The following is a 22,842-nucleotide window of genomic DNA, read 5'->3' as shown; positions in this document are numbered from 1 at the left end:
GTGTAATTTGAGACAAATACAGGGCCATTTGTTAACTCACCTACAGCATAGGAAATGAACCTCACAATCAGAAGACAGGTATAGCTCTGAATCAGTGCAAAATATGGAAACTACTTACCAGAGCAAGCAAGAATTCTATTCTCTCTATAGGAACATGCCTTTTCCTCATCTATAGAGGTTTTCTGAACTCAAAACACTGAAGGACCAAGATAAAACCTGCAAGCCTTGGACTCATTCCCTTCATGCTGGGAGCATCAAAACTTGATGGCTTCCTTCCTCTAAAAGGAACGGTCATGGCAGCAGTGCAAGAGCCTGCAGACCTACTCATTGTTGCATACAAATGTTTCTTCCTGGCACAATACTCATTTAAAGTCCTAAGTAATAAAGAGCTGCAGCAAGAAACGAGGACAGAAAATACTGGTATATTGAGATGCCAGAGAAGCTCTTTGCCTCACAGTAAGATCAATGACTGCATCTAAGTCTTCCATAATCACAGGCATTTATTAACTGCTCATCAATGTAGACTCAGGAGGCAAGCAGGATGGCTTGTGCTGTGAGTGAAGGAAACAAAGTGAAAGTGCTGGGATGAACCAACACTGGCAAGGTGTGAGTTATTAATGATCTCTTAATAGAAGATTCTGGACAAATGACTGACTTGAGGAGCCTTCTTCAAAAAACATCAGCAGACTCTGTGTCACATTTTGACACTAACCTCATTCAAAATTTTGGAGCTAGTTAAGGGTTTTATGCAGGTAAACATGGTTACAAACCTCAAAGAAAACACAGGAATTCTCTCTTGCTTTCTGCAATTCAGTGTATTTATAAACTGACTTAATTCTGTCATAACTAAGTACTACATTCAGCCAAGCTTCCTTGGGCCCCATCTCTTCCAGCTGCCACAGACGAAGACACTCGCCCCATTTTACTGGCCCACTTGAGACAACAGAACACAACAGCTGTTTCCTCATCAGTTTGCTGTATTTAATAATGCAAGATCATGCAACCATATTCAGGAAATAACCTGGAAGAAGGAAGTGCCATGTCAGTGTCAGAATCCAGCAGCATCCATCAGAAGAACAGTAACAGCCAACTTCTCAATCGCAAATAGCTGTTTCTGTGCACTTCTGCATGGAAGCCACAAGAGCACTCTTTAACAGAACTTACTATGAATAATTTGTAACTGTTCTTACTGTTCTCTAATAAGGTAATTGGAATCCAGATTAGAAGGCAAGTGGAAGACATGATCGTATTCAAAGAGAAACTTGTGAGAGAGAACTTGAATAGACCAAATATGTATGAACTCCCTTAAAAGATTTTACTAAATTCCTTAAATTACAGCTATCATTAGAAAGGCAGACCAAGAATATGCATATGATTTTTGATGTCTCAGTGCTACAGCTGACCACATCTCTGCAGACATGCTTCCTGAAGAATTGTATGTATTCAGTTCTTCCCAAAACCAACTGTGTGTTTGTACATCAGCACGCATGCTTGTACAACTTGGTTTAAAATTTACAAGTAAAGTACTCACTCTTTTGTGCTGCCTGGCCAGTCTTGCTTTAGTCTCCTCCAGTTCTTTGTGAATCTTCAGGACATGCTTATTCATCTTACGAATTGTGGAATGTAAGATCTCCCAGATATAAAACCTAGGAAACACACAAAACTCATTACGCACTACACAAAAAAAAGAAACTAAATGTAGTTTCTTAACAGAAAAATGCAAGTAGGAGAATTAAAAAAAATCTTAGTATCATTTAAGGAGACATCTACCAGAGTGAATCAACACTCAACCTACAGGAAAGCATATCTTTAATGCAAGAAATCTTAACAATCAGTTCTTGCTTATTTGTTGCAGTACACTTCAGAGTCAGAATTTTATTTCATATACCCACTGCAAGATACTAACACCAAACTTGACTCCTCAGATTGAACAGTTCTCCTGATCTCAATATGCAATGCAAACGATATGCAAAGTTACATACCACCCCCAAAGGCCAGGGTCGTGCCCAGCCAGCAGCCATACAACACACAGCAACAGACTCTGTCCAGGAACAGTTCCATGTTAGCAGGCTTAGACACTATTCACAAAATGACACGCTAGCAGCAATCTTACACTGTCGCACCAAGTTGGGGTATGACTGTCACATAGTCATACCCCAACTCAGAAAGAAAAATGTTTAAGTACATATTTTGTAGAAAGGGCAAAAGCCTAATTGTACCTTATTCCACTACTGAGTTTTTGAAGACTGAACCATGTACTGGCAATTTAAAATAGCAAATCAAAGACAAATAACAACCCAAATCAAGTTCCTGTTACCTAGTAAAATCATGTGCCAGCTCTGAAGAAAAGATCCAGTTTGCTACTGCAGCACAATCAACAATTTGTGTCCGAATCATCTTGTCCACAAGCACAGCAATCATCTGTATTTTGTGAAAGATAATATACACACAATCTGTGTAAAATATTCCAGCCTTGGATAAAACCAGAGATGATTCAATGCAACTCTACATCAGCAATATTACTAAGTAATTTCAAATACTTAATCAAACTGGGTAGCCAAGCTTAAAGCATTTCAAATGAGGGGATCTGTATCAATTACATAAAGCATTCTAATTTTGTTAACAACCATACCTACTTCTGAAAGTATCACTCTTTGTTAGCATATATACTCCCATACAAAAGCAAAAAATATAGGAATCAGACTTGTAACAGAGGCCTTGAGAGACACGAGTACTAGTATTTGACATCAAAGTACTCCAACCAGAGCACATATACTTGTCAGATCACCATAATGAAGGGGCTGCTGTTAGCCTACTCTCTATGAACTGCAACAGCCTTCAAACACGACAGTAAGCTTTTCTCTACAGAGCCCATTAAGTTCAGGACAGAATGAACGAGCATCGTGGAATCAGCGGAAAGGCTTACTTGCTACAGGCACTGCCATGATTCTGAAAGAGTTGCAAGCCATCTAGCAGGCAACTGCAGAGAAGAGTTACTGACTAAAGAAGATGCAAGCTGTTCAGAAAAAAGGGCTTATCTTAGTTACTCATGTGATTGAATGCCACAGTATCTAAGAACCACAGCCTGCACTGTATTTATCCTTACAACCACCCGTTGTCAAATGAGGATGTGTAACAAAGCACCTTTTAAGGAAGGAAAATTAAAATAACTGAATGAATCATACAGAGGACTCAGCACTCAACTTTCAAGGCCCAGGATAGCATCCTATGCTCTATTTGTCTTTCTGCATTGCCAAGAAGGATTTCTGATTACTTAGCCTGGTCTTCCAAAAAACACATGTAGCATTTGGAGAAAATATTTAATCTCAATGTTAAAGTCTCTCTTTATGAAGTCACTACCACCAGCTTGCTTTTAAGTCCATGGACTACTGACTCCTGCTGTTAAATCATTACCTGCAGCACAGACCACTCATTAGTGATTTAAGCCATGTAAGTAAGCATTGTTGGTTTGAACCAAATCAAAGGGTGTTCCCATACACATAGGAGTAGGGTGAACAGCCTGAAAACAGACTCTGGACAAGTGCCCTGCCATGAAGGCACCACTCCTTCCGTATAACAAGGAGACTGAGGACTTGGGTATAAGAAAAAAAGTGCTCGATCGGAAGCAAAAACCACTGAACTGCAGTAAAAGCAATAAAAGAAAGTTCCATGATTAAGTAGAACAGCAAACAGACTTTCCTAAGTTTTGCTCTTGAGATTTTTTAAAGGGGTCTTGATTTATTCATAAAAATTTAACATGACTATTTAGTCTGGTTTTGAAATCTCCATCTCAATCTGGTAATGCTGCGACACAGAGGAATGAAGAGGAAGCTGATACAGATATTACATAGCAGTAATGAATCTTCTTCTGATCCAGTTAAATGGCAGCAAAAAGTAGGTCAGACTGTAAATGTCACATTTTCAAGGTCAGTAAACTGGGTAATAAATGAAATAAATATTTTTTTAAAATCCTCCTTTTTTGATGCTTTTAAGAGGTAGCAGTTTGCAAACGTATCTTCTAGGTGCTCATTTTTTCCACTAGACAATGGACCACAGGTTAGTAGCAGATGCAAGGATTAGTCCTGGTTATCACTGGCATCACTTCTTATAGTCTGGCCTGTGCAACTGAGAGGAACAGCTCACTTTCCAGCACAGAAGTCCATTTTCCAGCAATACAAACAAACTGGCAAGGAATATGTGAAGTAACTAACACAGGCAAAGTCAGCCTGAATTTCTCATTGATTTCTATTCACAGAAAAATGACAGCTGAGGTAAAACACAATTGCTGTCAAGAAACTGAACAGCTTAAACAACTGAGGCATCTTTTGTAGGTCTTTTAGGGCGTTATTTCCTCTGGCTCAAGAATAAACATTATCACAGCACTGTCAGACTGATCTGTTCTGAACAGCCACTACTGCAGCTCTACTAACCCTGCCCACACACAGTAGTGACTCCAGGATGAGCTCTGTGTAATAACTGGACAGCTTTCACCAATTGCTGGGGAGAAAAAAAAAAGCCCTAAAAATCCCTAGGCTTCCACATTCCTAGAATTGTGGCCTGTTTTAGATATGAGATCTACATCTTATTTAAATTTATATATTTATGTTGCTTTCTGACTCTGAACAAAACTGTGGTTTTGCCGAAAGTTATTCTCTTGTTCAAAAACCAGCATAGTATGAATCTGAGTCTCAATGACTGCCCTTGCACTTCCACAGTGAACTCTTGAGAAAGAAGCAGCACCACTGATGGTATATATTTTATGCCCAGCCTTTATTTTAGTAATAAGAACACTAAACACAATCTAAACTTTCCTTAGAATGACAACAGACAAGTAATTTTTAAAGGATATAAAACAAACTACATTTTTTTATTCATATATGACCTCTGTGAGTTGAAACACCCAAAGATCCTTGACATTCCAGCCTCTTACCTGTGGATGATTTTTCCAAACCTCATACACAACCCTCAGAACATGAAGTTTCCCCTCATCACTTTCAGCAAGTGTTTTGAAGACTTCATGAAACCTTTTAATAGAAATAAGTAGTCAATGGATAGGCTGGGGCCTGGTCAAAAGAGCAGCAGATATAAGGCAAGTGGTTTATATTGGCCAAAAGAAAATTATGTGACTATCTACAGCACTTCTTAGACAACTGTTCCCCGAAAAAATATTACCATTCTGACCTAAAATAGTCTACAAAGAAATGATATCTCCTAAAAGCAACTTACATCTTAGTGGTGAACCTACTTCCTGAAGCCAGGCTACATTTCTCAGGCTCTCAAAAGCAGGAGACATTTTTCTCCTCCATGTGCTTATCTATACACAGCTGAAACAAAATTTGCTGCCTTTTGAGCCTTAGACCTTCCTCTTAACGTGTTTCCGCAACTTCAGCCACTTATCCTAAGGGCCTCTTTTCCAAGGAGAGGCTGCTAAAAGCATCTATTTTAACAGTTAGAGTAACTGCTGCACAGCATTCATAGCCCAGCTTATTGTAATATAACTATAAAGCATAAGAGGCTCTTCTTGATCTCTTGGCTGCCACTGCTGTTGTGCATTGGAGAAAATACCATGGTCTGAGTGTATTTGAATCACCCTGCCTCTTTTACTCCTAACTGCAGGTTACTACTTGCAGCTTCTTGTCAACATTGCCTCTGTAGAACTTCCAGGTGCATGTTTTTGTAGTAGTTTTATCTATCTTTAGGGACAGATAGAAAAATAACTCATTAAGATGCATGTGACTACCCTTCATGTAACGAAACCACTTAAAATCAACTCCAAAATACACAGGATTAAAAATGTTGTTCTAATCTTGCTAAAAATGGTGCAGTAAATTCTGTGCCGTTCCAGCACATCTTTAAGGGATGAACTCAAAGTATTTTAGGATAGATTTTACTCTGCTTTGGTAGACAGAAGAAATTAGCAGCAGACTGTTTTGAAGTTTCATGTTTTCTTTTTCTTTCCTTTTTTTAAATACAGATGTAATTGTCCTAGATTCATATTCATAGTACAAGATATTGTGATGGCAGCCACCCAGTCACTGAAATGCAGGGAGAATCCCTTTTTCCTTGCCATAAGCAGCAAATAAGCAATACAAAAATGAAGTAATTTTCCAAACCTGTTTCATTTACTTCATTTACATCATATGGCTGCCATGTATATATTTATGTTAATTCCATTCACATATGTATAATCTAGGATTTACACTACAATTCCTTCAGTAAGCAATGTCATTAGCTCTCCTAGTCATATCACTTTGTGGAGTACTAACACTGCTGAAGCTTGCACTCCATTTCTTTTATTATGCAATCAACTGTCAGAATTAAACTATTCAATGAGCCCCAAAATAATGTACAAATACTTACTTCGCCAGGGCACTGAAGGAGTGGCTAAAGGACTTTGCAGCTAGATGGAGCAGAGTCTGAACAAAGACTTCTATTTTCAGAGGGTTGAAAGAAAATCCTTCACCTGCAAAGTATTTGAAGTTGAAACTAATAAATACTGCAAGTAAAGCATGTAAGCTACTCATACAACTGTAGAGATAATTTATGGTTTTAGCTCATTTCACAAGCGTTCCATCAAGAGAGTGCTGCAGGGCTGAGCAAGGAGCTAGTGAAGACTCCCACAAAATGCACAGTTTCAGGCTCCAATTTTGCCATGGAGAAAATGTGTAGAAAGCTTCTTCACCAACACAGAATTCCATCAGACACACAGCCACCCCACCAACATGTGACAGTATGATGGCAGCACAGAAAGCCAGCAAGGGAAACTGCAGCTGTGCACCAACATGAGGGCCTTGGAAGGCCATAAAGATGGGGGTGTGGGTGAGGAGGGGGTAAGGTAAGAATTATTAAAATACAGAGGCTGACCATTTAGGATATAGGAGAAAGGTCCACTGGGCATGTACAACAAATACAGCTACTATTGTGAATGGTGGCAGGTACCCCTCTGCAGTTGAAAACAGGCAGAAAGGAGAGCACTAATTAGTGGGTAAAGCCTAAAGCAAACCAGGAAACATGACAGTGAATCCTAGAGAAAAAAAATCCACCAGATCATTGCTGCTCTCTGCCTGTATATCTGAACCCTTGCAAATACTACAAAAACAATGAAGCATTCACCATTGTTTAGATCACTTCTAACTCTCTCTCACATTCCTCACTCTATAAAACATTAAGGCTTTAGGAATCAGTGGCTGCTAAGCTAAGGAGAACATGAGTAGCCCCAGTGTGACTTTTCATCTGTGGAACATGCCAGCCGGCAGGCTGGCTGTCTTATCTGTTGTGGGAGTGCACTGAGGGCAGGGAAGCTCTTAGGGCAGAAGCATGGAATTTCAGTACTGCCCTCTGCCGCTGAAAGCAAAGGGGGTGATTAAATTCTTTTATTCTGTCAATAATTCGAAGAAAACACATGCACCAGGTTATCTCTATTAGGAAAAACAGGCTGGTCTCTGCATGTAAGATGTTTACAAAAAAGCTAGCAGTAGTGTATTTACTGCTAGATTGAAACCAGATACTAGACAGAAAAGCATACAGGTCTGTGAACCAATACACTCATAGCTTCAAAGCACGGCAGATGAGTCCACACACACAATAAATGATACCCTGTCAAAGCCTAACAGCTTGTATCTTACCATCATCATCATCCTGGTTTGGATTAGGCACATCTTTTAAAATGCTGAAGATTTCATCATTGCTGGCCTTATTTTTAATTGCAATTGTTAAACAGAGTGCCACAGTATATCCAGGAAGAGACCCTGAACAAAAACAGAGAGGTCATAAATATGGAAAGGCAAGTAAGTGAACACTTTTAACCTCAGTCTGCCTTGCAGAGAAACAAGCACCCTCCCAGATGCACCTAAAACTTGGTGTTTCCAATATCATCGTCCACCTCAATATGCCAAAAAATTATCAACACATTTTGTGGTCTTCATGGTAAATTCAAAACTTGGAGCAGACCTTTAGACCTGAGCTCAGGCAATCAGGTTCCTCACTGAAGTTTTACTTCAGTTTCCAACAGGTTTCTAAAAATACTACACTTCCTTGTTTTTCCTCACTGTATCTTTGATGATGACACTTTTATGCTTAGGACTGTATTTACAGTGAGCAATAAAAGGAATAATAAGGTCCCTCCCTACCTTAGTCTTTATGGTATCTGTTCCTTCTGTATGCTCATTAAATCAAGTTTACTGGTAAAATATTCTAGTGCTTCATGAAGTTCAAAAAATAATTTCTCATTATCACTTCAGATGCTGACTTTTCTACAGTAGTGTGCCCGAACAGGGGAAACAGATGAATTGTCCAATTTTAGACTTTTGGTAAATAATGCTGCACAACACCACAGCCACATCAGCAATAGTAGCTTGATGGTTTTGGATATTCTTTGCTTCGTAGGTAGCAGACAGGATTTTATTAGAGAGATCCAGGCTTAATACATATTAATTGCTCATGTGAAGCATATTTACCCATAAGAAAATCATGCATATTTATTTGACCTGTATTCTTTTTTATGATGACAACTCATATTACAGTCAATCTAGTGTGCTCCCTTGCTCTGAAATACTTCGTCAACTTGACCACTGGTAATTTTAATACTTACTATTGCTCTCATCTCCATATTTGTAAATGCATACCGGATTAGCAGGACTGAGGACAGAAAAACTTGCAGGAACAATGTCTATTATTCGCTGATGGTAGGAGAGTCTGGAAATAACAAGTTCCACAGTAGTAGAATTAAAAAGGGAATAACACCACGGCTAATGACTGCTTTATAATGTTTTTTCTGTATTTAATGTCCACAAAACAAGATTCAGGATGCCTATACAACAGAATGGTAGTTTCTTCTGGATAGTAAGAGCTAAGTAAACCAAACTTACTAGCAGATGCTTTCTATTTTAAGTGCGTGATACTAGAGTTTCATCCTTATACAATTAATTTGACTTGTGAAAAGGTTGCCTGGTAAGTAGTTTTATGCAAAAACATGAGACGTGCTGTAGAAAGCTAGTAAGATGTCAGTACTCAAAGCAGGAAAAATATTAAACCAGACATCTTCATTTTACTCTCCAGCTTCATTTCATTCCCACAAAGGCTTAATTTGCTACCAGAGTTTTCAGTGAAATGGAAGAATGACACAGAAAAAAAATGCATTTGTTGTGCAGCACAATACTTTCACACTTCTGAGATGTAATTCACCCAAAACTTGACTGTTTTCATGTAGGATGCTGAAAAAAATAGGCTTTTTCAACATTTTGCTCTCTTTCTTACACTGCCCTAATCTCAACAATTTTAAGCCCAGACTACTTATCAGAACTACTGATTATGTAGTCTTGTTGGGTTCGGAGATTTTGCTTGTTTAGACAGTTGTTTGTTAGTTTAAAGTAAATGAATATCAGAAGCACCCAGAAGAATCAAGACTAGAATCTCGATTTTTAGTACAATTATTGGTCAGTTCCCTCTGTATCTGTGAATGCTGAATAGTTTCCAAGAATCTAGCCTAAATTTATTTCTTTCTATGCCTATGGTGAAGCATGTCTTTATGGAACTACGGGTGTGCATGGATAGCTCACCACCATCTACATCACCTGTTTCTCCCTCTCTTTAAAGCAGTGCCCCACAGCAGGTAAACCAGATTAAAAAATCATACAAACAACAGACTCATCTTTTAACTGAAAATAAATTTTAAGAACAGATGTGCCCAAGACAAGAGTCAAGTTAAAAAGACTGTGGCAGTATTCAGATGAAACTGCCCTGAACATAACTATGGAAAGATCTTACTTACCGCATGCACTTTTCCAAAACCTCTCTCACAAATTTGGGTTTGGGTTTTTCAAGGTCCTGAGTAAGACAATCTGACCTATGAAAGGACAGAATGCAATGGCTTTTAGCAAAAGCATTAAGTCTCTTTTTGGCTTGGTCTGATAGTACAAAACATTCAGTCTGAAGACAATGGGGGTGCTGGAATCTTGGAGTGTAGGCACTTTTAAGCCATTGAGGTAAGTTAATCACTATGTCCTTATTGGCAATTAGCATTCCTGGAATCTCATCTCTGTGTGATTAGTTTTCAAATAACTTCCTTTCCCCCAGCACATTAAAAATAATTTGTGGCTATGGTTAGCTGTCTTTCCCTTTCCTTAGGAAAGGAACCTTGAGTGATTTCATAGTCTGTTTCTCCCTCAGCTCTTCCGGTGGATTTCAAATGCAGGTAAAGAAAAGCCTGAAATACAGTTACTTGCAAGACCTGTGAAAAATGGCACCTTGTGAGAGAGATCCACTGAAGCGCTGCCATTAAGGAACATCCAGGCAAACTAAAATCATCTCTTTAAACATCACTGCCTCATAAGTCAATATGGATGTATGCCAGGAGAGCCATCAAGCCCTTAACTCCACAATAGGACAGTGTAGGAAGCTTAAGTAAAGCCACAGAACCCTATCAGAAGAAGGGCTGAATCCCCCCCTCCAAGGACTCTCAGGTAGATGACCTAGAGAAAGCAGGTACAGTCACAGGCTGTGGAAACTACCCCACAGAGGACTTAGCTTCAAGGGGATCTCCCTTACTACATGGGTGCCTGGAATGGAAATCTCAGGGAGCTCCTGCTAGAGATGCAGGTTCAAATGATGGCACAGTAAGAACAAGTGGCAGGGCAAACTCTGATGGAACTTCACGTACTAGGATTTGGCAGGTGGGAATAAGATCACAAGGTTTCAAGGATAAAAGTTATAATGAAAGGTTTAGGGTAGGGCAGAGAGCAAAACAACAGAATGAACACACGATACGAAGAGTGAGCATAAACCATTGAAAGTAAAGGTATGGGGAGGCATTTTGGAAAGTCTGTTAGCAACTGACAGAAAGTGCAGGACAAATTAAAGAAATCACATTCCTGTTTCCCTTCTTTAAAGAATGCTTACACTGGCTTGAGATTTTCCACAAGGTTCATCAGGGACAGTACACTAAAGAGATTATCAAGATAATCTACTACTGGGCGCTGGTGGACAGATTACAAAAGGTCTCTGATAAGACAGAGGAAAGCCATTAACAGGGCCACTACACAGTGACACTTCCTGGATGTGTTTGAAATGTTAAGGCTTTAGCAATAGCACGTTTGAATCCAAAGGGTAAAACTTACCAGTCTTCCCAGCTCCAACGGAACTGAAAGTTGCTCAAGTGGTGAGAAAACCAGTTAATAAATCTTCATTAAAAGAAAAAGAAAGCTCTGTTAAATGTCAGAAGTGCAGGAAAACTTTCAGTTGATCTTTTCTTAAAAATACATTCTACTTTTCCAAGACGAGCCTAAACTCTTTAAGCTATTACAGCATTAAACAGGCATTTATGTTGACAGATACAAAAGACTCAATTTGGAGTCAGAAAGAAGGTTTTATGGATACATAGCCTGTCATGCGTTTCACACCAAGAGATGAAGTATTCAACTACCAATTAAAATGTAAACTCCCTTGAATACACAACTTCCACATTTTTAATGAGTCATTAACCACTCTCCTATGCAGACTTCGCTGAAAGGGTAATATCACCACCATTCTCCTCCTCTGGGTGGCACATATGCAATCAACTTCCTTTCCAAGCCACGCCCCCAACCACCAGGGGCAGGCAGTGTATAACAGTGCTACACAACCATGAACAATTTTTAACAGGGTAAGGCTGTCACCGATCTTAACTGTCCTGCATAGACAGCCGGTCTTGTGACCTCCAGGGAGGCCTTCCTGAGATGAGGCAAGCACTAAATCCTCCCCCTTCTCTGTAGGTCACTTAAAGCCAGAGCTCACAAAACATTTTGAATAACATCAGGTAGCTCTAAAAAGGCTTTATGACTACTCTTTCCACAGCCTCTCTGTTTTTCTTTTACACTGCATATCAAGGAATGTTTTCCATCTTCTCCAAAACACATTTACCTGTCCACACATGTTGTATTCATTGTGTCCAAACGCATGTAGAGCATTTCTGTGGCTTGTGCAAGCTTAAGGTTTCTTATTAAGGTTTATAAAAAAGAAAAGGTAAGTCAGATGTTCTTCCTCTCCATGAGCCTGCTCCAAAATTATGTAAATCAAGTCAATCCACAGTGAAAAAAGAGAAGAATATTGTGAGTTCCAGCCTCTAATCCCAACCTGTTCTTCCATTATTGCAACAAGACTGCTGGCATCTTCCACAGAAGGACAGAATTCATATCATGCAACAAGCAATGCAAGTGTTACAGGCAACGTTTCCTGCAGATACTGTAACATATTAATAGTATTTATTACTGTCCCATCAGCTACAGAACAAACAAAAGACTGCATTTCATAAATGCTCTTCAGGAGCACAGAAAGGATACAACTTGTGGTAAAGAGCCAGGCTGAAGTTTGCACAGCTCAATGAGGAGTGTTGTGTACATGACTTCAATATGTGGCGGAGATGGCAGTTGAAACAACTCAGCAAATATTACCTATGAGAGAGGAAATCACAGAATAAGAGCACAGTCCAATGTGGCCTGCACAATTCACAGCTTCACAAAAGTGGCCATCAATCTTAAGTAATTACCTATCCCAAAAGACCTGTATGTTTCTACCAAATGTATGTTCCAGGAAAAAGAGAGAACCAATAAGAGGTAGCTGTAACACAACACTGTACTAATACAGTCTACTCTAACTGCTCTCATCATTTCATACTAACACAACACCAGCATTACACATATATTTTGTCTAACAAACATAGCATGTAACTGTAGGAATGGGCATAGTTATATAACCTACTGCAGTTATACCATATGATCTGAGAAATGCAGAAATAATTTGATCTTGTTGAGTAGTAAATAATAAAGACTAACCATTTAGTATGGAAATAATATTTGCATGAAAATTACATTATCTCTTTTCCATTGTTCCTCTTTTCTGCTATACCAACTATATATAAATATTCACAACTTTAAACTGAGATTTACAACCACCATTTCATACAGCAAATACATATGCTCACTACCCCTTGGAAAAACCCTTCTAAGAAACATGAAAATAACCCTGCAGTCAGCATTTGTGTTTTTATTTTAATATTTGCCTATAATAACAGCATGTCAACCTCTGCTAGAAAAAATAGTCACCACCGTACAACAACATCCACCTCTGAGTTTCTGTTTATTTTGTATTCCACTCTCAACTAAATTTAAATTGGGGAACTTTGATTCATTACAGTTGATCAGTTTCCTCTTTAAATTTCTGAATAAAGTTTAAAGGAGTCTTTTTTTTTTTTTTTTGGAAAGTCTTACTTGTATAAGAAATCAGTATCTATTTAGAGATTCCAAAAACATCACATGAAAACACATTGGCTAGAATTTGTTTTTCTATGGAAGGACTTGAAAGCATGAAGAGACTATAAGATGCTGGGGAACCTTTCTGTGTCAGCATTAATTTGGACATTTGGTTCAGAGATATATGGCCAAAAGGTAGGGAGAACTCTGTTAGGCAGAAAATAGCTCCATTTTTCAAGATAAGAAATAACAATATACTGTTTAATGTAATAAACAAATTTAATACTGTCCTGAATTCAAAGTAAAAAAATAGAACTAGGTGACCAAAACTCATGCAACTTCACAGCAATCAGAATATTTGGCATTTCTGGTGCCAAAAGGAATTCTTAATCCCACTTTAAGATCAATATTATATACAGGATTATTTCTTGTCATAATTAGTTCTGAAATTCATACTTACAGTTACTTCCTCATAAAGCCTTCATACAACAAGTTGCTATTACAATAATTTGTTAATTCTGCTCAATTTTTCATGAAAATCAGTGAAATTTTACATAGCTCTGCAACTTGAAAACATTCTTTTCAAAGAAGGCAATAAAAGAAGACCTATGCTAGTCTGCTGGTACACATAACAGTTATCTAGATTTCTCTAATAAGGAGAATGTCCTGGAGGAGACATGCTGCTACTTCACTACAAGTTCTTTTCAGGGCTAGTAAGACAAAATAATGTAGAAGATCCAAACATAATCATGCAGAATGGCTGAGTCTAACTGGAGCTCATCAAGTCAAAGCCCCCTTGCATAATGCAGAGTCACCTAGAGCAGGTTGCTTAGGGCTGTGTCCTGCTAGGTTTTGAATTTCTGCAACTCTTCCAATGCCTAATCACCTTCACATTAAAAACAGATTTTTCTTATGTTTAAATGGAGTTTCTTGAATTTCAGTTTGTGTACATTTGCTCCTGTATTTTAGTTTAAAAATGAATGCACCAAGTTAAAATGACAACAAAAACACAAGCCTATCATTTGACTTGTACATAACCTGCTCATTTAAAAGCTACTGGTTGAATTTAACAAAATTCTGGTTGATTCCCAAATCAGGGATGTGCTAGTCATGAAATAATGGATGGAGCTCCAAAGAGGTGATCTATAAAATCCATACCTCTACTATATGGTAGTTCAAAGGGATCTTGTTATTTCCTGGATAGCTCAACAGCTGTGCAGCACTGCAAAACCACAGGCACATTTAATTCAAGCATAACACAACAAATGTGATATAAAAATCAAGTAAGAGAATCACAGAAAATGCTTAATTCTAGGCAAGAGTTCCCATAAAACCAGAACCAAACAAATCAATAATCCTTTCAAAATCTTTTTTTTTCAACCCACAGAGCACAAGGACTCTCTACCACTGCCTAAACGCCAATCTGTAACAATGTACTACTCTCTGTGCAGCAGCAACATCTCTTGAACACTATCCTTGCTACACCCAGCAAGAGAAGTCAGAGTGATCTGTAATTGTGGCATGTGCACATGAAAAAGGAAAAAAAAAACCAACCCACAAACAATTAAATGTTTGGAATGACTTGAAAGCACAAATAAGCTAATGGCTTATATAAGAAACTTTCAAGTTTCAAATGCTTTTAATCAGGTCATTATCATCTATCATTCGTGCAAAGTAAGCCACTACCTCTCTAGCACACCTTGTATCTGTCCTGGTCTTTTACTTTCCCGAGACTTAATGAAGATTATCCCAGTAATGCCGACACCACCAAATTTCTAGTTTCTGCTGGATGAAACAGCTGCAACCACAAAACCTTATCATACGCCATCACCAAAAAACATTATTTCTGCCCATTTCATGCATATTATAAAGGATTTGCTAGTTTTCATACAGAAGTGCGACAGCTGTGGCAAACTATCTTGGTTTATCAGTTACCCACATCAGATAGTGTTTGGGCAGAAATGAAGAAAAGTGCCCTGACTGCCTCCTGGCACAGCTGAATTGAAACTTACGAAATCTGTCCCTGCAGTGACTCTCCAGAGTGAACTCAATTATCCCTGGCATGTAATTCCCACAGGAAGAACAACAAGGAGGTGTCCATAAACACCAATGCTCAGTCAGCTGCAGATGAACCAGCTCCATGCTCACTGCCCCAGCTAATCAGCATTCCAGAAAGCACAACACAACCACATTTTCCACAGAGATCTCATGAGGAATAAGGCATGTCTGCATACTTTTTGTAGCACATTCTGCATTATCAAGGGATTCCCTTCCCAAGAAATCACTGCCCTCTGGATTACACAGACTCTGTTATCTGGATGTTATGGATACACAGTATTCCAGGCAACAGTTTCAGCACCGATAAATGTAGCAAATAAACTTTCTCCACCAGCTTCAGGAAATGTTTGATCTTGAGCTCTTGCTTAACCCGTGCAGGACATATTCCTGCTGGCATCAAAGCCATGGTAACATTTAAAAAGTGCCACTGTCCCCCAGTACTAAGCTCCTCCTACCAAGTCTTTCTCTCTTTCCAGTGGGATTTGATGATGCAGTGGAGGTTCTCCTCTATTACAAATCTCTCAACGGAGTGGCTGCCAGGCATGACAGGACCCTGGTAAGAAAGAGTAAAGAATCATGAAGAGGCAATGGTACCACAGGCAGCAAGCTATACATACACAGGTAGAAAAAAGTAGTCCAACTTCAACATAAACACCATGAGGTCTCAACTGCCCTGTATCCTTTAGAACTGAAAAGCTGGTATGACACATTTCTACACAAACCTGAGTCACTCGTGTTTAAAACAAAATGAATGCTAGGACTCATTACAAGAAGAGATAAGTACAAAATTAGAGAACATGATTCTAATTTCACAGAGCATCTACTTCTTCCTTTGCTTTGTGGAGTCACTGGACAGGCTACCACCATGCAGCCTGGGGAAAAAAAAATCACAGCCGAGCTAGACTATGATAAAACCATAGGGTGGAAAGAATACACACTCATGGTCCTCTTCACTGCAAAAACCAGATGCCAGTAAGTGAAGGTAAAAGGCAACAGACTCTTCCGAAAGGGAAGCATAAAAGCATTTGGGGAAAGCCATATATATTCTTTTCCTGCATTCCTCTGTTCCACAATATGCATTCAACAAATGTTAAGAGATGATAAACATTGCAACAAATACCTAGTTTAGAAAAACACTTGAGTTATGAACTTTTTGGAAGCAAAGTCTAACTCTCTGAATGTAGTTTTACTAGATATATCAGCAAATTCAGTCAACATTGTCCTCTAAATGACAGCATCACAACATTTCACTCCTTAAATTCTGCTCCTCTCAAACTTGCTTTTTATAGTATCTTGGTCACTTAGTCCATTTCTGCAGAAGTACCAAAGCAAACTGCTGCTGGCCTTCCAACTACTGTCAGTCCTGGGAGAGAGGACATCACATTTTCACCCCAGGAAGCTAACTGTGAAATCCACTCACCATTCCCAACAGCAACCACGTACCTCAGGGTCATCTGTATAGTCAAACATCCTAAAAATAACCCTTGGCATCGGGTATACAGAATCTTCAGTGTGAGGTGGGGGTGTGAACGGAGGCAGATTGTGCTGCAGTGCCTCACACAGAACACTGTCAAAAGCCAAGTAGGGCCTCAGGATGTGCCGCTCTTGCCAACGGTCCTTTTTTAATTTCTGAATCTGAGACCAAAGGCAGTCTAAATACTGAGAAAAGAAAAGGTGAGAAACATTAGATCTGCTGAATTTCTGAACAAAAAGGGCAGTTTCCTCAACTATCTGAAATGTATACATTCCATACTACATTCAGAAAAAACCAAAGTTTCTTAAATTGCTGATTCAGTAAACCAACAAATAATTTAAGAACTCTAAATGCAAGAACTATTCCTAAGTCCATACAGTCTTATGTCAGTAAAATTTAACTGCTGGCAGTTTTTAAAATACCAACAGGCACCTCAGGAGTCCCAGTGAAACTACAGTAGTGAACAGTCGGTAGTATTAAAAGAGTCATAATATCCCAGCATGCTCACAGAGATGGCATTGACAGCTGTGCAACTAGCAATAGCCTTGCTTTATTTAATTATTACAAGAAGTCCGGAGGCCTGTGGCCTTACTGCATGCAAGTTTCAAGTTATAACATTTGCAAGAAACATTTTTACATGGAAGGGCTTTGCATTTACTAAAATTGTAACACTACAAACATGAACAAAACTAGTAACAACTAGCACCTGATGTGAACAGTCATTTCTGCAAGTACTATGGGTCTCAAACACAGTCAGCTAATATCTCCTCTACTGAAGTAAGTAACAAAATTTAGATACTTTAGATAATTTAGGGCTGTCAAAAAGCTCATGTAGACAAACTGATCATAATCAGAATGGCCAAACTATGTTTAACAAGATAATTTTTAAGACTGTGACTTCTAAATCTGTGAATGTAAAAGGACTAAGTTCCAAAATATCCCAAAAAATAGATCCCACTTTCCAACATTTGTCCTGAAAGTTAAGGTAAAGAGAAAACCTCAGGAATATACAAAAAGCCAAATCCCACTTTAAGCTAGCCAGATGTCACCTCTCATCTCCAGTATTTTTGGCTTAATTGCAAAGAAAAATAGCACAGTAATTTCTGCACACAGTTCCTATGTATTTGTTTAGCATTTTCCCAAAGTTCAGAAAAAACAAAGCCACTACAAAGGTTTTTTTCTTGCAGAGGGAAAACGTTTAAGGGTAAGAAATTACGTACATTCTGTTTCACACAAAAAGTACTTTTAACATGAAGCCCTGCAACCTGCAGTTCAAAATCAAACGTGACAATTTACTTTGTAACACTTCTCAGGGGCTTGCAACAAACAACAGAGTCCCCTCCTTACTCAACTCAAGTTCTTAGTTTGGCCCAAAACTTGGAAAAGAATTCCCCACACAGTATTTGTTGGAATCAACGGCAAACGGCAGGCAAATCAAAGCATTCACACTCTTAGAGATGCTTCTAATTTCATGGTAAAAGAACACCTTAGTAAAAAATTATTTTTCCAACTTTCTGAAGGAATGCAGTGCAAAGTCCAACTACCTCTTCTTGTGGATGTGGTTTGTCAGCAGTCCACACTTGCAGCATGGGTACATGAATCTTCTGGCGGCGTCTGTTTAAACAGGAGAGAAAACCTGATCTTTAATAAACTAACTTAGGGCAGCAGTTTTGTTTTTATTGTGAGTGTACTACTATTCATTCTCTCCAACTGATGAAGATTAAACCAGGTTTAATCTACTGTAGTAGATTAAACCAGGTTTGTGATCACTGAAAATATCTCTATTATAGTATCTTGACAACATTAACTTGAAGCACCTAGACAGAAAGCAGACACTGCACAGCACTAATGCAACAATCCTTCCTAGTAAGAGCACACTTACAACTCCAGCTGCTCCAGCATGAGCAGAACAAGACCTTTAAACATACCCTAAAACTAGACAAGACCATAAAGCTTTTCAAATTCATAAATCTCTCCACCTACTGCATTTTTAGGACTTCGTTCCTCCCACAAAATGGTTCACACCTAAGCTTTAGAATACTTTAAAGTGAGCAATAATCAACGCTATTACTTCACACTTAAATAAATGCCAAAGAGTGTTTCTAACCAGTAACAACTTACTTCAGATAACTTTCTGTCTGAGACAAGAGACGATCCATTTCAGCATCCTTTTTCTCATATAATTCCTTTCCAACCCAAGGCAAAGATGACAGAAATGCAAACATATACCAGTCACATCGCACCTACAGGAAGGTAATATACCAAAACCTGAGTATACAAGTAAGCTCCAGCAGATTTTGTACACACACATTTTAATTTAAGACATCAGCAAGTTGTTTTGGGGGAATGTAAAGATCAGCAGTTGCAGATTGGATAGGCAAGGCATGAGAAAAAATATTAATGCTTCAAAAGTGGAATTTTTCACTTGAACTGTATTAGACAGAGTTAAAAAATGGGATATATGGCATCACTTTCAACGTTCTCCTGGATATTGTCAATATAGCAGAAAAGCTAGGCACTCTGCAATTGCCAGAGTAAGGTAAAATAAATTAAATTCAGCCACTTCACTATAAAGGACTATACTTTCTTACTGTATGCATTATTTCCCAACTGCCACAGAATCCTTTTACTAATGCTCAGGAAACAGTGTGTGTCAATCCATTTAGGTTGCCCTCCTTAACACCTCCCTGTTCTAAGCATAAGGACAGAACAAATGGTACAGACAAATTGTGAAACAGGCCCAGAGAGCCTACAGATCTTTTGCTCACTTGGGGTACGTCCTCCTCCTGTGTCACACCCACAAAGTTCTCAAACATAGCTACCATTGAAGGTGCAGCTATCACATGACAATTCACGAGATCAGACAGAAAACGCACCTAAAGAGAAAAAAAATGTTCTATATGAATATTTTTTAAACTGGCTGCACAAGAACAAATAAACATTACTGAAATGATTAAAACAAGCCACCAATAGAATTACAATACTCATTTAGTACCACAAAGGCTGAAATACTGCACACTGTACAGACTCGCCTGCAATGACAAGCATGATACATGCTGCCTAATATAATGTTTATTATAATGTCCTTAATCACTCCAACTGCAATAACATCATAAGGATAATATTCCGAATTAAGCAAGGGCGGGAAATAGGCAAACTGATACTACAGAAGAAAACTTTGTACTTTTATCTATTCTATACAGTTTGAGATTACTAAAATAACAGAAATTCTAGCAATTAGATCTTACTAGCAAAAGCATCCTATAGTTGACTGAATATCAGTCTCTAGACTAGAATCTTAATTTTCACCAGTGGGTTTCAGAAGACGGTGGGGAACTTGGCAGTGGGCTTCTAAATCAGACACTGCTGAAGTTTTAATACCTTTCAGCAGACAAAATCTATAAGCAGCAAGAATGGAACAAATGGTTTCAAGGACAGTTAGCACTTAAAACTGACTGCTTGATCTTCACCACTCATGAGAATGAAACCAGCCATCAAAAATGGCTTTTAAGAACTGCAGTGTTCATTTTCTTTTCAATTTCTTTTTCATGGGACCCACAAGATTGCCATGTACCTCTGAATATTAGGAAAGTACATTAACTTTCATCTTTTATATCTGACTGAAGAACAAGCAGCGAGAAGCATATCTGTTTAATGCAAATTTAATTTTTCACTGAGAAAAAGAGACAGTTGGAAGTAAATTTTGCAAATGTAATATGAGTCCTTGCCCCTGAAGAAGAAAGTATTTCTCACATGACACACATTTCCCCTTGGAATATTTACAATGTACCCCACATCGATGGCAATAGACACTGTAACACACATTGCAAGATTCAGCTCTTCTGTAACAAAAACGTGAAAGGAGGAAAGAAAAAGGATGTGAAACAGACAAACAAAACTCCACTTACTAAATGCACAGCTTCATTATACATGTTTACTTTCAGACATTCTTTAAGCTGACGAATCATGGCTTCTACAAATTCCCCGCCAAAATTGTAGTTCCTGGCATTCAGCAACCCCACCAATGTTGTGTAAACAGTAAGCTTTTCTGGTAGCAGACGTGCACTGACATAAAAGAAGAAATACTGTTAGTTGTTTATTCATCATGTGCCAATTGGCCACTGCATAGCATCTTAGAATCTGCTTGTTTTAAGTTAAACTTGTCTCATGAGGAAATGAGAAAAGACAGCTAAACGTGATCTCACAGTTTTATCTCACAGTTAATTTCTACAGAACATTTTTTTTGTTTTAACCATAGACATTCAGAAAGGCAGTTGCCACTTTCTAGTACACCTAAAATATCTGCTTTTCATTTATATCTAACTGCGGAGTACACCAGAGGGCTGGACAAGTAATATCCGTGACAGATTATATTGCAAGAATGCAAGAACTTGTTTTAAGTTCACAGTTTAGAAGTAATGTTATTACACAGCACAGGGAAGGGCAGGTCCACCAAAAAGGCCAGGGCCTTTTTGTAAAAAACTAATTTTCCCCTAGCATTTTTGTATGCATGTAACTGTACTTTCAGGAGTGTCTTTCTGCTATGGGGGAAGGAAGCACACTACTTACCTTTTATTAAACATATTGCTACAAAATAAACTTAAAAGTATCTGCAAAACCTTAGCATAGGCTATAAAGTCTGCACCACACCCTTCCTTCATTTGGACTTCTCTTACTTACTGCAAACGACCCTGCAGAACCCCTCCCTCAATACCACTCAGTGACCCTGACAATGGCACCTCTGTTCCAGCACTTTGCACTTTGTGAGGGTGAGGAAGGAGAGCTGGCAGCCACCGGAGAGCCTGGTTTCTGCTCCTCACGTTCCCAGCACCTCTCCTCTAGCAAATGGTCTTACAAAAACATGAGCACATCAATGCCAGGGAAGAGAAAGCAGTGAGAAAACATTACAGAAAACAACTATTAGCCAGTAACTTTGAAATCAGGAACTAAAGCTACTCATGGTCTTTAAATTATCTCAAACACTGAACTTATGCACAAAGAAAGCACATCCCATATTCCCAGACCTCCTCAATACATACACAGTACACAATATTCTTAGTATCTTGCTTTTGTAATTTGGCAGATCAGCTTCCAAAACACCAGCTAGGCCCTCCAGGTTGCTCTCCAGTGATGAATTACTCTAAAATGAAAATAAAAAAGCCGTTTCATCATCAGCCAGGCAAAACGACTCTCACGTGTAAGACAACGAAGCTGGACAAGATCATCCTTTCATGTCCCCTCATTTCACAGGGCAACACTCCGGTTCCATTAGCAGCGAAGATCTGTTCTCTCGTGCCTGAGAGGAGCAGCAAGTGCTCATGAGAGCTGCACCCGACCGCCCAGCGCCCCCTGCTAGGACCTGCAGCGCTCCCCAGGGATGCAGGATCTGAAATCACCTCAGGAGCATCCCGGTAGCGCGGCCCAGCACTGATTAACTGCACAGCACCAAGCAGAACATTTGTTTTTCAGAGCACAGCCATCCCTTGTTCTGCCACCTCCTCCTCCATCAGCCCCATTGTCGAGACTGGAAACGTGTGCCGCAGGCAGGCCAGGAATCCTTTCGCATCTTTGGCAGAATCAGCAACACCACCTTTAGATACAAAGGTAACTATTCTCGGGCCGTTTATCGCTGCCCGGGAAACACCACGCTACCATTTAAGCTCTTGCCCGCCGCAGCACGTGGCTTCGCAAAAAAACGGCAACTTTCCATCCATCTCATAAAATAAGTATTTTCTTTTGAGGGTCGCTCCCGCGGACGGAGCGGTCCCGCGCCAGGCCCGGGAGGGAAACAAGGCTTTAACCCGCCGAGGGCCGGCCCGCCTACCTTCTCTCCCACCCTGCAGATGAGCGACTCCAGCCTCTCCTCGATCTCCGACGGCTCGGACGTCCTCCGCCTCTTGTGGGGCTGCCCTGCTCCAACGACACACCGAGCGCAGCGTTACGGGCGCCGCGGGAGCCCCGCCGCTCCCCCCTCCCGCCCAATCCCCCCTCTCTGCCGGGCCACCCGGGGGGACGCGGGGCTCACCATCGCTGTCGTCGCTGTGCCGCCGCCGCGACATGGCGGGGAGCGGCGGGGAGGGGCGGCGG

The 22,842-nt window shown here is 39.5% G+C and overlaps 1 protein-coding gene across 1 annotated transcript in view; it reads right to left on the bottom strand.

The window, feature by feature from the left end:
• NCBP1 (nuclear cap binding protein subunit 1) overlaps positions 1-22,824 on the bottom strand; it is a 30,541-nt gene extending 7,717 nt beyond the window's left edge. The window contains exons 1-20 of the mRNA XM_083882861.1: positions 22,781-22,824; positions 22,580-22,665; positions 21,795-21,895; positions 20,664-20,820; positions 19,524-19,631; positions 18,877-18,998; positions 18,300-18,369; positions 16,725-16,940; positions 15,737-15,834; positions 14,382-14,445; positions 12,315-12,425; positions 11,896-11,960; positions 11,115-11,177; positions 9,770-9,844; positions 8,591-8,694; positions 7,626-7,748; positions 6,361-6,463; positions 4,931-5,024; positions 2,318-2,421; positions 1,532-1,646 (exon numbers count right to left, since the gene is read on the bottom strand). Of these exons, the coding sequence (XP_083738987.1) occupies positions 1,532-1,646; positions 2,318-2,421; positions 4,931-5,024; positions 6,361-6,463; positions 7,626-7,748; positions 8,591-8,694; positions 9,770-9,844; positions 11,115-11,177; positions 11,896-11,960; positions 12,315-12,425; positions 14,382-14,445; positions 15,737-15,834; positions 16,725-16,940; positions 18,300-18,369; positions 18,877-18,998; positions 19,524-19,631; positions 20,664-20,820; positions 21,795-21,895; positions 22,580-22,665; positions 22,781-22,814 (2,013 nt within the window). The 5' untranslated portion in view covers positions 22,815-22,824. The remainder of the gene's footprint in view (positions 1-1,531; positions 1,647-2,317; positions 2,422-4,930; positions 5,025-6,360; positions 6,464-7,625; positions 7,749-8,590; positions 8,695-9,769; positions 9,845-11,114; positions 11,178-11,895; positions 11,961-12,314; positions 12,426-14,381; positions 14,446-15,736; positions 15,835-16,724; positions 16,941-18,299; positions 18,370-18,876; positions 18,999-19,523; positions 19,632-20,663; positions 20,821-21,794; positions 21,896-22,579; positions 22,666-22,780) is intronic.
• Between the last annotated feature and the right edge of the window lie 18 nt (positions 22,825-22,842).

Source organism: Zosterops lateralis (assembly GCF_965231275.1).
Source record: "Zosterops lateralis genome assembly, chromosome: Z".
In the NCBI taxonomy this organism is placed as follows: Eukaryota; Metazoa; Chordata; class Aves; order Passeriformes; family Zosteropidae; genus Zosterops; species Zosterops lateralis.
The sequence above is the reverse complement of the archived record's forward strand: the minus strand, read 5'-3'. Positions and strand labels throughout refer to the sequence as shown.